The following is a 13,491-nucleotide window of genomic DNA, read 5'->3' on the forward strand; positions in this document are numbered from 1 at the left end:
GGAATTAGTGTTTTACACGAGCCTGGAAAGAGCAAGCCCGGAAAACTCCTGTCAAAATCCAACCTAGTGATATATAGTATTTATAGAGCTGTGCAATTAGAATATATAGACAATGACTGATTTATTATTTTGAATTAGCACAAGTATTTCACAATTTCCAGAGGCAAAAGGTGAAAGCAAACATGCAGTTATGCCAGGGATTTCACACTTCAGTGGTATGACTACAGTCCGTGGGCATGTTAAAAAGTTCCAAATCAGGTATAATACCAAGATAATTAACAGTGAAACTACGGTAACAACAACTGAGCACGGTCAATGATAAGTAAGAATTCCACTATTTAGCCTAGAATCTAATAGTATCTTTCCTCTTTCACTCTTACTTGCTTAAAATGAAACCACTGTTGAACCATTATCAATTTTTGATGAAGGTCATTGAAACTCTTCAAAATAACAACGTTCTACTAAACCAATTCTTATAAAAATGGAACCAAACCATTTACCTCTCTGAAAAATGCAATGGTGCTCCATCCTTTGTCCAAGAAATCTTTGGTTCCGGTATTCCAAGAGCTGAACACAGCATATATACACTTTGTGTGGAATTTGTCAAAAATGCAGCCCTACCAATGCTTATATTGATGGTCTTCTGGAATGTCATTAAAGGATTCTGTTTTTGCCTGATAATGTTGGGCTTTTTCTGCTTTATTAACTGTGAGCCTGTGTCTTTGTCATGGACGCGCTCCGATGAATTAGGTGTCTTGTCAACAAGCTTAGTTTTGGAAGTGTTCTCTTCCACAGGTCCTTTCCACTTCTCAGTACTGGACTGAGGTCTGGACACTTCAGCCATGAACTTGTATATGAGCTGTGAGGCCAGGTCATCGGTCACCTCTCCGTTCTTAGCAAGCTCACTGATATTCCTCACAAGCTCCTCAAACTGCCCAGGATCTAGACTGTAGGCACCCTGAAGAATTGCCTCCTCTAGGCGTTGGTCAGGAAGCACCAGGGGGTGGTAGGACCCCTCTGAATGTGTCAAGTAATTACCAAGAACCTGAAGGAAAGCCCGCTCCTGGGCTTGGCTGTCATCCAGGTAAAATTCATTCTTTTCACTCCAACTCTGCCACACCTTGGTCATTCTGTTCCATTTCTCCTCCAGGCGACTGGCTTCATTCTGGTCCGCCTTCACAGATGCGCCGTTGTGTTCCATTTTCACAGTCCCCCTGTTGGGAGGCTCTATCAGCCGGTTGTCATTCCCAATCAGCTTCAGGACGAAAGTTTCTTTTGCCACTCCAGCGATGCACCGGTAAACCCCTATGTCACCAGCCTCCAGACTGTGGATCTTCAGAGAGCCAGACTTGGTGACTCCTAGACGCTTGCCATTGGAGAGGGCATGTCCATCCTTCTCCCACCTGATGAGAGTTTTCAGGAACCTCCTAACTGGGCACCGGATTACCACCGAGGTCTTGGGGAGAAGATAAGCCCGCCCCCCAATGGTGAAGTGGATGCGTTTCTCCTGCCTGGTCTGTATGTAGACACGATGAAGGCCGAGGATCTGAGGGCCTCGTTTCTGGGCCGGCTTGGGTTTCATTTCCTTCTTGTGCTCTACACAGAGAAAGGCATTTTTTAAAAAACAGTTATTCGTTTGTACAGTTTGTGTTTGATGATGATCAAAATGCTTTTGAAGTGATGCTGTTACATATGATTAATTTGGGCAGCAAACCTTGGCCAAAATAAAAATTAGCTGCCCCTTTTCATTAACATTTAAAAAATCTTAAACAACCTAATCTGCTTAAGCTTATTTTAAGGCTCAGAGGCATGTGAACTAAATGTAGTCTGAGCACGATTAAGAGCTGTTCATCACTGAATCTGCCTTGACCATGAGAGCATAATTATCAAAGGCCAGACGACATGTTACATCCAACCATAACATGACAATTCTGTGATCCTGTGGTGTGATAGGTTGCTTCACAGACAGTGATAGCATTATTTTCTGAAGTGTCACACCCTCAGAAAATATCTAGGCTGAACTACAGAGTTCAGTTAAGGGCTACTTGATGATTCAGCATTCCACTGCTAATTAAAATCAGATAACTCTTTAACATGTAATATTGTATTTAACACAAGGCCAAGGACATTCTCTAATCTTGATAGAATCACTTTCAAGTAAACTGTGGAACTCAGACATTTGGCTTGTAAAACCTAACTTCTTGTCCAAGAAAGCAAATAAAGAAAAACTTGCACACAAAAAAACAAGTAATTCAATTAACAAAAAACTTGAAAATTTGAAAAACTTGCTTTCGTTACAGCAAATCTAAAAGAAAAATGTAAACTTAAAAATGTACAGTAATCAGTTCACATATGGAAAATATGATCTTTAGGCTGTTTTTAATGTTATTTAAACTTTGAAACGGTGGCTAAACTAATTAAAATAAAAAAAACTTGATCACTCCATAAAGTATATTTGATATAATCCGATGCTAAAACATGACTAAACTGCTTGTTAAATAGGTGCCAAGAAATTTAATCTCATATTTTTATAATGTACCCAGGACATCAGAAAATCATACTTCAGAAAGGTTGATTGTGAGTGAACAGGTTCACAGCTTACAAGACATTAAGGCATTTCACTAACGTATTCCTTTACAAATTAGGAAACCTGTAATTTCACATGCAGTATTGCATCTTTACATACTTTGCAATTAAGGCTTTTTCGTTATTAATATATAAACAGTGACTCAAAATACATTTTGACTCCTCCAAAAGAGAACTTATTAGTAAATTCTCTTTCTGCTTTAGTGACCTGTCATTTCCATTACTGACGCCATTTCGTTTCTATAAGCACAGGCAGCACATGAAAATGCAGGTTATGTAGGGGTCAAGATAGAGGCTTACTGGTGCAGGGGTTCATGCGACAGGCTCTGACGAGAGGCGGAACAGAGAGGCCGCTGCACACTGGCATGTTTAACGTGACCTGCTGGCCTGTGGCTGTAAGCCTGCGACAGAGTAGCTCCCTCCGCTGGACTCCAGTTCCACAGCTGACAGAACACTGCCGAGGAAAATAAGAATGTCATCTTCAGCTACTGTGCAGCTTTCTAAAGCAGACAGCACAAGCCAAATATCAGTTCTGCAGAGAGTATAGCACTTTACACAAAGGTAGTGTGATTTTCATTAGTACAAATGTACAAACAAAAGAAAGCATGGACATATCGTTCCTATTAACTCCTGTAATTGTCATTTTTCTTCCCTACTGCAATCCTTCTGTCCCTCAGGCACGTTGCTCACCTTAGACCACTCTCCAGCACTCAGCTCCAGAGGGCAGTCCACTCTAGCACAGGACATGTGGACAGCAGGCTTGGGTTCCACACAGAACTCGTCTGAGAGCTTGAGGAAGCGGCCATCTGACAGCAGCTGTTTGCAGTGAACTTTGCGGGACTGGGTACCCCCTCCACAGCTGTGAGAGCACTAAGGGACAGGCCCAATCAGAACCAAGACTTCACACTTCTACTTTTCAATGAGCCTTTTTGAAATGTATTTTTATTGCAGCTTATTGCGTCGATTGCTGTATCCATGCACAAAGCTGTTTGATTTTGTAGCTTTCAAAATCTAGGTTTTTCAAGAACAGCACATCATTATAATGACAAAAATAACTAATGTTCTACCAACAAGAAATAAAAATCCACTTAAATAAAATCAGGATCCTTAGAAAATAAATAGCATCACAAGAGGAATTTATCTGTGGCTTTTTTTTAACCACACAAAGATGAAGCAAGACAAATTAAAAGGAGCAGAATGCCAAGAAACAGTTTAAGTAAAAATCATGAGTCAAAGACATTTCTCTTCTGGCCAAACAGAGTTTACAAAATCACAGTTAATTTCACATCCAGTCAGATGCCTATTTGCTTGGTCTGCTCCTCTGCTGGGATGGGTTCTGCTTTAAGAACCTCACCTCTTGCCAATCCTCAGTGTACCAGGAAGGTGGGCAGTCGAACTGGTTACACGCTTGTACAGCAGGTGGCCTGATGTCCTGGCACTCACTCTCAGCAACGCTGCTGGTCTCCACGGGGTCCAGTGACAGCACCTGCAAGCAGTCCACATTCCTGGTCTGGATCCCTACCCCACATGTAGCTGAGCACTGAGTCCATGCAGTGAACTCCCATCTGAGCCGAAACAAAAGAGGAAACAGTCCCAGATGCTGTGGGATTCATACCTGCATCTCAACACAGAGAATTTCACACTAGAAAGCATGTTAACATGTAAAGCTCGAGATTAAATTGAATGAGTAGCATGACAGTTGCTACTGATTTTTTGTAACCTGTATACACAGCATTCAGACTGATTCTCCTAGGTCACAAGCCAAATGATCTTTCCAAATATTTCCTAGGTCTTTTGCAGTATTTTATGAAAGCTTAATCTCTTAACACTAATTTTAGATGAAAAAACAGAAGTAAGAGTAGATAAGACTAATTTACTTCTAGTTCTGATTAGCACCATGTTTGTTATTTTTCAGTCACAAAGCATTCTTTCCCAGTCACGCCTCTTCATTATAGATTTGTGCAGATGGTATCTGCAAGTAATTCACAAGTATAGGCACCATGGAGCTTAGATGTACAGCTGCTTCCTGTGAGCAACCATTCCAGTACAAGGAAGGAACACTAAATTAAGCCACAGATGAGTATTGTGAACATAACAGAAACCTTTGAGAAGCACATAAATAAATTCACATGTATTTGAACAGCCAGAACTAAATTCCTGTGCTAAATATGTGGTGAGTGGTAGAGGAGAGGGACCAGACTGCAGCAGGAGTCAGTAGCACAGAGAAAATTGGCTTTCAGATCTAAACAAATGATATCACTTGGGAAACATACCCTTTTTCAATTACACTTTACAACCAGAACCACAGCCCACTGTACATGATAGTGAACACATACATCCTTACTGTTTTCTTTTCCATTTTAAGCTGCAGACACAAGTGCTTCACAGGCCCATTTAAAGCACTGTTAAAAACGAAGCCTGGAGCACATTCACTCTCCCATGGACTGCACAGCTTGAGTACTGTATATAGTGTCTTACAAAAGTATTCAGACAATTCCTAGGGTGTTCCATTTTGTGAAATTACAAAATAATGCATACACATTTTTAAAACCTGAATACTCAAAATAAAGATTTCTTTGGGTAAGATAAGTTACAGTAAATGCCAGCCAAGAAATGAAATATGTTGTTTGCATAAGTCCTCAGACCTGTGAAATCAATATTTGGTGAAAGCACCTTTGGCAGCAATTACAGACAAAAGTCTTTTTGGGTAAGTCTCTACCAACTTTGCACACTGGTTTTCTTTAATTCCTGCCCTTTATTCTTGGCAGATTTTCTAAAGCTCTCTGAATTGGCTTGGGAATCACTTATAAACACCAGTTTTCAAGTGTTTCCACAGATTCTCAGTAGGATTCAAGTCCTAAGCCACTCAAGGACATTCATTTTCTTATTCTTAAGCCACTCTAGCTTAGTTTTGGCTTTGTGCTTCACATCATTGTCCTACAGAAAGGTGAGTTTTGACCCCAGTTTTGAGTCTTTAGCAGACTGAAACAGATTTGCCTCTCCTTTTTGCCCTTACTTCATTCTGTCCATTTTTCCTTCATTCCTCACACGCTTTCTAGTTTGACAGCATCAAACTATGAGTATGCTTCCTGCTGATGGGAAGCATGCTCATGGCACAATGCTGCACCACCATGCTTGCCTTTAGGAATGCTGTTGACTGGTAGACATGCTGTGTTGTGTCAGTTCCATCTGACCACAAAATATTTTAAGGATCACTCAGGTGCTTTGTTGCAATCTTCATGTGGGATATGAAGTATGTTTTCTACTCTTCCCTGCTGGCCAGCTTTATGGAGCAAAAGGATATTGTTGACTGGTGCACATTTTCTCAGCTTAACTCTTTAGATCTTTCAAAGTTATGGGCCTCACAGTGTCATCTCTCCCTAGTTTCCTCCTTGACCAGCTGCTCAGTTCTGTGTGATGTGATGCACCTTTCATTTCTTGAAGATTGAATAGATTCTACTCATTGAGATATTCAATGTTATTATTGCATATAGGAGAGGCCAGTCAACTGTGTTGTAATTAAGGTATTTTTTGCATTAATTTAGGTTTGAATAAGTTATGCAATCATTACTCATTAAAGTTTATTGTATATTAACTATTTTCTTCTATATGTTTTCTGCTTTGAAAGTGTGGTATAGGATGAGTTCATAACTTATATTAATGCTTCCTGAAAGTGTCATGACTACACTCTTAAGTTGTATTTATCTCTTCCAAAGCTTTATGAAGGTTCTCAAATGGAAAATACTCTAACACTGAGCTAATATCAAATCTGCTAAGCAGCTTATTTAGTTTGTAGTACTAAAGAAAGAGCAGGAGACTGTGGGATTATAAAATGGCGTATATTGACTACAAGAACATTTCCACATGCTCACATTTAATTTTTCTTAGATATTTTGTAGACTTTTAATTTCTTGGCTGAATAAAAAATGGAGCTAATTAAAAAAAGTCAGAATGAATAAAGACCAGTATTAATCATAATTCTTTTTACAAGGCTTTAAATGCATGTAAGGATTGTAACAATGATTCTGGAGTTCCACATTCAAAACCCAATACTCCAACTGTGGAAAAGAAACGGGAGTTGATACATTTTGAGTTCGTTTACCATATTAGATCATAAAATGGCCACAGAGCCACCAAAGCACACAACAGTGGTACAGAATTACAGTGGAGACAGCATCATATTCTTTGAGAGGAATTATTTTCTTCTGATTTATGCCTTTGGTTGTCTTTATTTAATGGCTGAATTCAAATTTATGACCTAAGATTATTTCATAGCTTCACAGCTGAAATATTGTGGAATGGAATGAGGAAAGTACTTTATGGTTGGTTAGTTTTAAACAATGCAGCTGACACCCACTCAAAAAGATCCATATTGACCTCCTATAGTCTCAGGTTTTGCAATTGCATAGTAATAGTAAGAGTTATAAATATAGCCTATTTGAAATTCAAAAACAATTTACTGATATGAAGATAAAGTCCAATGCATTTACTGGCATTGATGTAATGGTGCAACAAACTAAAGAGCAATATGACACAAGTTTCTTTTGTTGTTGTGGTTTATTTTTTCAACAGAAAGATAAAACAATGCCAGTTCCATGTAAAAACAGGAAACCTACATCCTCATTTTACAAAGCCTCCACTCATCCTGACGCAGAACCACACCCTAAAGCAAATCAGTTCCCAAACTTCTTGCTGCACCTATCGAAGAATTGATCTCTTCAAAGAAGACTTTCCTACAGATGCTGAGAAGACTGGTGGAAGTAAAGCCTGAAATTTCAAATCTGCAAAGTAATTTAGTATCAGTCCCTTTCAACCTCCTGAAAGGTTTTTTTTTTAACCACTAAGAAAAGAACTGTGAGAGAACACTGAGAAATTAATGATGACTCAGCTAAAATTAAATCATTGGGTTACTCCTATAATCCTGCTGCCATGGAAGAGATCACTAGCAATCCATAAGTGGCTAATAAACTCATGCATTCCAAATACTGCCTCAGAGGTGGAAGCTGGATCCTTGCCTGTGGCCAAGATGGAGTCAACAATGAGATACTGAAATAAAGCACCTCAAAGTTGCAGCAAGCCTTCAATCTCAAACTGAGAGTCAGGTGTTTCCCTGAGTTCTGGAATCAAAGACTGATCTATAAAAGTGGAGAAGACAGACTTGACCCTGTGTAAACAGTAATCTGGGGAAGATATTGCATTCTGTAGTGTCATGAATGCTTGAATTCTGGCCTTCCTTACCTAACAGTGTCCAGACCAGATTGGCTTGCTAACAAACTGCACACATCTGATCACATTTACACCTTACACACACTTATATATAAACATGTGCACCAAAAAACAACAGACAAAAAACAGCCTATATTACTAATTTAAAAAAAAACCATTTGATTCAATTTGGCACAAAGGAATTTTACCAAATATCTTTGAAATGGTGTAGAGGTAAAGTTAGTGTATTAAGAGAACAGGTTCACATTGAAAATCGAAAACAAAATAACTGAATTTTTAACTCTGGATTGTGTGGTGAGACAGGGCTGCAGACTGAGCCCAGCACTTTTCAATATCTATATTGATGAGCTAGTAGTGTTAAACAGTCTGCAGCACCTGGTGTCACACTATACAACTGAACAGGGGCTGCTGCAGAGCCTGTGATTGCTGGAGCAGTAGTGTCAGACCTGGGTACTGACAATATGGACAATTTCTTTTTCCAGAAGGAAGCCAGATCTCAGGGAAAATGTAACCCTACTCATTGACCTATGAAGCAATGAAGTGTGGGGTCCAAACACAAACCGAGATTACACTAATGGGGCAAACACCATCCTGTAGAAGTCCAGCACACAAAATTCTGTAAAACATTCTCCACATGCAGTGAAAAACATAAACCAAAGGAGAGAGCATTGCCACCTCCCTTAGCCAGCTAGCTCTTGCCAATCTCAGGACAGCAAAACTAAAACAACACAAATCACAGTCAACCAAAATTACAGCAAAACTAAACAACACTACATTACCCACTGGAATACACACACAAAAACAACACAAAAGTGAAAACAATATTAAGTATCTGACCGGGACAAATAACAGCAAAGAGAAACACCTTGACAAAGTACAAGCTTGTTGACCATAGTGCAGCCATAGAAAGTGGCTGCACAGAAAGGACAGGCTGTTGCCAGCAGGGAGAAATGGAGACAGAGATGCACTTTCTGCTACACTGTGAGAAGTTCTCTGAGATTAGACAAACATTCTTCCCTAAAATAACAAATCTAATCCTAGAATTCCCACACCTGCCAGAATCAGAACCGCTATTGGGGGAGGAAAATCAGCAAAACTGGCAGTCCAGTATGAGATCTCCTATCACAGCCTGAAGAACAGAGAGTAAGCCTGTCTCACAATAATGTTTTATGGTTTATGGGATGTATGCACTGTAAATATTTGTACTGTGAATATCTGCAGGTCTGTACACTGTAAATGTCTGTTTTGTTAATTGTATCTGTTCTGGCAACACTATAATTCATTGGTTATGTGAATAAAGCTCTTTGAATTTGAATATGAATATGAACAAGCCATGCAGGAGAGTGATGGCTTAACAGAGTCTATAATCCAAACCACTATCTGACACAGCATGACAAACAAACCCAACTTGTTGTGAGAGAGGTGTGTGATAAGAGAGGCAAATGGACAGGGGTAATCTGTATCAAGAGACAGCCACTTCTCTGGGCAATTCTCAGATTGCACATCCATTTACTCAAAAAGATATGTGACAGAGGGACAGTAGAAGGAGGAACAAGCAACATCTTAGACTTTGCCATGGAAGGAAAACTTCCTGTGTTGTGAGCAGACAGGAATGTGAAAATCAGCATCTTTCAGTGAACCAGTCAACTGCCACTACTACTAATAATTTTTATTCATAAAGCACCTTTCCAAACCCAAGGACACTGTTCATCATGAATAAAGAAAAAGACAAGAAAAGTACAAGAAAAGTTTATGAAGAAAAAAAACAAGAGCATACAGGTTTTTACAGATCTATCAGACATAGACCTTGGTAAAAAGGTAAGTTTTAAGTTTAGATTTGAAGAGAGTTAAAGAAGCTATCTCTCATAAGGTCTGAGGAAGGTCATACCACAACAGGAGCAGCGACAGACAAGGCACGGTCACCAAAAGTCTGTGATTGTCCTGGGGACAGTGAGTAGAGGACCAGTCTCAACAGAATGGAGCCCACAGTGGGGAGTGTGAACATGAAGGAGTTCAGAGATTTATGATGGAGCCAGATTGTTTAGAGCCTTGAAAGTCACTAACAAGATCTTGTATTGAATACTTGACTTTACAGAAAACCAAAGTAGAGACTTAGCTAGATGGACTGGAAAAGGCTTCTGCCTGATCATCTTATAATGCAGTACTCTGACAATCTTCTTAAGACGTCTCAGGTTTAGGGTATGGCAGGGTCTGTCTTCCTTTTTGGCACAAGGAAGTAATCTGAGTAAAGACTATCCCACAAGTGCTGGAGCTCATAATCTTGGATAACGTGCTTGGCTCTGAACTCCAAAGCATGTGCACAGACAGTCCAAAGGATGTGTACACTTCCCCTGTTCCAAACCACACCCCAACCCGTGTTCCTTCCTTGCAGGATTTCCACCCCAGGAAAACACTGAGGGAGAAATCTGTGGGGTCCTCCACAAGCAGAGAGCTTCCCAGAAAATGTGTGACACCACCAGTGTCTGTTACACACTGGATACAACCCAGCAGCAAAGGCATTTAACCACACTTGCAGCAGCCATAAGCAACAACCTCTCTTGGACCTCGATCAGAGAATCCTCCCCAGTTTGCAGTAGGTGAGATATGCAGACAGAGAGGTGATCCTGTTCAAAGACAGGGAAGCCCTCACTGCAGGAGTCTAGCACTAGGGAGCTCCTCTCCAATTTGACTCATCTGGCTTGTAATAAGAGCTGTGTAAAAGAACCAGCTTTCTGGATGGCCTACAAAAAAAACAGCCACTTGCACCCCTTCAACTGCCAGGGGAGAGAGGGCATCATCCATACTCTTGGAAAACATGATTACAGCAGAGGATCAAGCAAAAGAAAGCACACAACAGTCCTAGGCTTTATCATGGAAGGTGAACCAAAGGTACATCCTGTGAAGATGGTGAACCGGGAAGTGAAAATAAGCATCCACCATCCACTAAGCTATCCACCATAGCGACGTCTCACAGTCTCCAAGGCCAGATAGAGAATGTGCTTGTGTGTGAGCCTCTTGAAATGGACCCTTCTGAGGAGTTTATTTTAAGATAAATTTAAGATTTTTCAGAGCTAGTAACTGTAGAGGAGCGTCTTTACATTTCTGGGGCACCAGGAAGTATTCTGTCAAAGCCATCCGACGAGTGCAGGAGCTCAACCTCTGTGAATCGCAAGTCAATCTCCAGGGCGAGAGAGTGAATTTCTCCCTTCACTCCCAATTGCTGAGAGGCCTCCTCTGTGACCTGTGACTGCAAAAGCATCCTTCCTAGCTCAAACCCCAAAGTGGTAGGGATTTCAAACAGAGGTCCCCTTTTCCTGTCCAGGATTCTAGCCTGCATGAGATGAGAGACTCCTGCTAACACTAAGTCACGCTGAGGCATGGAGCTCCTGTATATGCTCAGGGAAGACTTAAAAACAGACAAAAGGAAGTGTTGTAGTGGGAAATGTAGTACAGCCCAGCACACATGTATCTCCAGTCTGATGTCTCCTAGCCTCTTTGGAGTCTTCTTCTAAAAACCTGGATGATAAACCAGGCAGGAAGGAAGAAGAGTGGCGCCAGCGCCAAGCTTAGGCAAACAGCACAGAGCGGAGGGCCATGCCTCTCAGAAATAAAAGAAGGAAGAGTTTTTTTTTCAAAGCCATACGAAGCAAGTGCTAAACCCAAATAAAACCTGAGGACAACAGAAAAGAGAGCCAATGAGGAGCTCAAAACAAAACAGAAGGAAAAAAGCTATCTGCCAGCCAGATGCGCTAATCTGCTAAATGTTAGCAAGAAGACACTTCTGTTGGTCATTTTGCTCCCGAAAGCCACAAAATAGGAATCTGCTACTGTATTCCCTCTGTATTACAGTATGCCCTACGTCTTCAAAGCCAAAGGGAACCATTAACATTACCATTTAAATTACTTCACAATGGCAAATAAAAAGAAAAAACAACAGTTGGTCTTCTTCAGGTGTAAGGGAGAAAGAGAGGAGGTGTAGGGACATACTGTACAGCGAGAAGGGGCACTGCAGGTGATGTGAGTAAGTGTACAAAGAATGGAATACTGGGAAAAAAGCATGGACAGCTGGTATCTGTATATGGATGAAGGATCCAAATAAAATTAATCTCCACTCAAAACTCTATTACTGATTTATGTCTAGTTTGCCCTTGAATTAAAAATTATAGCAAAGAAGATATTCTGTAGTAAATTAAAACCTCATGCATCAAATGTGAAGAGTTAGCTATTATCTATTTAATAATAAAACATCTCATATGTAGCAGTCTCTGCAACTGAAGGTTACTCTGAACTAAAAAGTTATATCTTAAAAGATTAAGACATCTAGTCTACGGAGTATAATCCTACAGTTTATAAATCATACCAATGCATATATTTACTGAGCCGTAAATGTCTTATCTAAATACTTTCTATCTCCTTATGGCATGTTGTCCTTGGCACAAATGTTTCTGTTTTTTAGTGTCAGCAGAACATCCCTTTCAGCTGCTCTAAGGCTATTTAAAGAGGTCTCTGGCCTCCACCTCTGAGTTAAATATTCCACTAGGAGGGTAGTACAAGTCCCATAGGCATTCAATGTGTCTGGGACAGATTAGAGCAACATCCCCTGACCACTGCATTCCGCAGTACAAACTATAGTAAAAGTGCAACATTACATTTATCCCCAAAGTCAATTTCAGTACTGAAATTTTAGAACACTTCCCTTTGCACATTGTGCAAGCAGAGCTATTGATCTGAAAAGAGCCATACATAAGCAATGTCTCCACACCCTGCTTGGAAGCACAAAGTGTGACCTATTGAAGGTGGAAAATTCTGGGGCTCAACCCCAGCTGGTTAATACTTCCATTGGTAACATGAAGCCAAGTTTTCCATCTCATCAACCCTTGAGAAAGCAATCCAGTATTCCCTATTGCTGTTGACAGAACGATGTAGAGTTTTAACTATGCAGGAGACTTTTGAAAAAAAAAGATACATTTTATTGGTAAAAGGTAAAACCGAGGCACGTGTTCTCTATTGTGATGACTCCACACTTCCGTTATCTCCTAGCACACTCAATGAAGAGCAAAAAAGTGGGAATTCGGTCATCCATCCATTTGTGAAGGAACTTAACTGGAAAATACTCTAACACTAAGCTACCAACAAACCTACTAAGCAGTTGCTTCAGTCTGTAGTACTAAAGAAAGAGCAGGAGACTGCGGGGTTATAAAATACTGTATACTGACTACAAGAGGATTTCCACATGCTCACATTTACATTTTTCATGTATACTTTGTAGACTTTTAATTTCTTGGCTGAATAAAAAAATGGAAAGAGCTAATAAAGTCAGAATGAATAAAGACCAGTATTAATCATAATTCTTTTTACAAGGCTTTAAATGCATGTAAGGATTGTAACAATGATTCTGGAGTTCCACATTCGAAACCCAATACTCCAACTGTGGAAAAGAAATGGGAGTTGATACATTTTGAGTTTGTTTACCACATTAGATCATAAAATGGCCACAGAGCCACCAAAGCACACAACAGTGGTACAGAATTACAGTGGAGACAGCATCATATTCTTATTCGACAGGAATTATTTTCTTCTGATTTATGCCTTTGGTTGTCTTTATTAAATGGTTGATTCCAAATTTCTGACCTTATATTACTTCATGGCTTCACAGCTGAAATATTGTGGAATGGAATG

General features: G+C 40.1%; 1 protein-coding gene across 1 annotated transcript in view; it reads right to left on the bottom strand.

The window, feature by feature from the left end:
- Positions 1 to 13,491, bottom strand: part of adamtsl3 (ADAMTS like 3) — a 164,192-nt gene that overhangs the window by 17,692 nt on the left and 133,009 nt on the right. Inside the window, exons 18-21 of the mRNA XM_088640746.1 lie at positions 3,941 to 4,151; positions 3,277 to 3,456; positions 2,887 to 3,040; positions 501 to 1,596 (exon numbers count right to left, since the gene is read on the bottom strand). Coding sequence (XP_088496872.1) covers positions 501 to 1,596; positions 2,887 to 3,040; positions 3,277 to 3,456; positions 3,941 to 4,151 — 1,641 coding nt within the window. The remainder of the gene's footprint in view (positions 1 to 500; positions 1,597 to 2,886; positions 3,041 to 3,276; positions 3,457 to 3,940; positions 4,152 to 13,491) is intronic.

This window comes from Lepisosteus platostomus, chromosome 7 (genome assembly GCF_059453375.1).
Source record: "Lepisosteus platostomus isolate fLepPlt1 chromosome 7, fLepPlt1.hap1, whole genome shotgun sequence".
Lineage (NCBI taxonomy): Eukaryota > Metazoa > Chordata > Actinopteri > Semionotiformes > Lepisosteidae > Lepisosteus > Lepisosteus platostomus.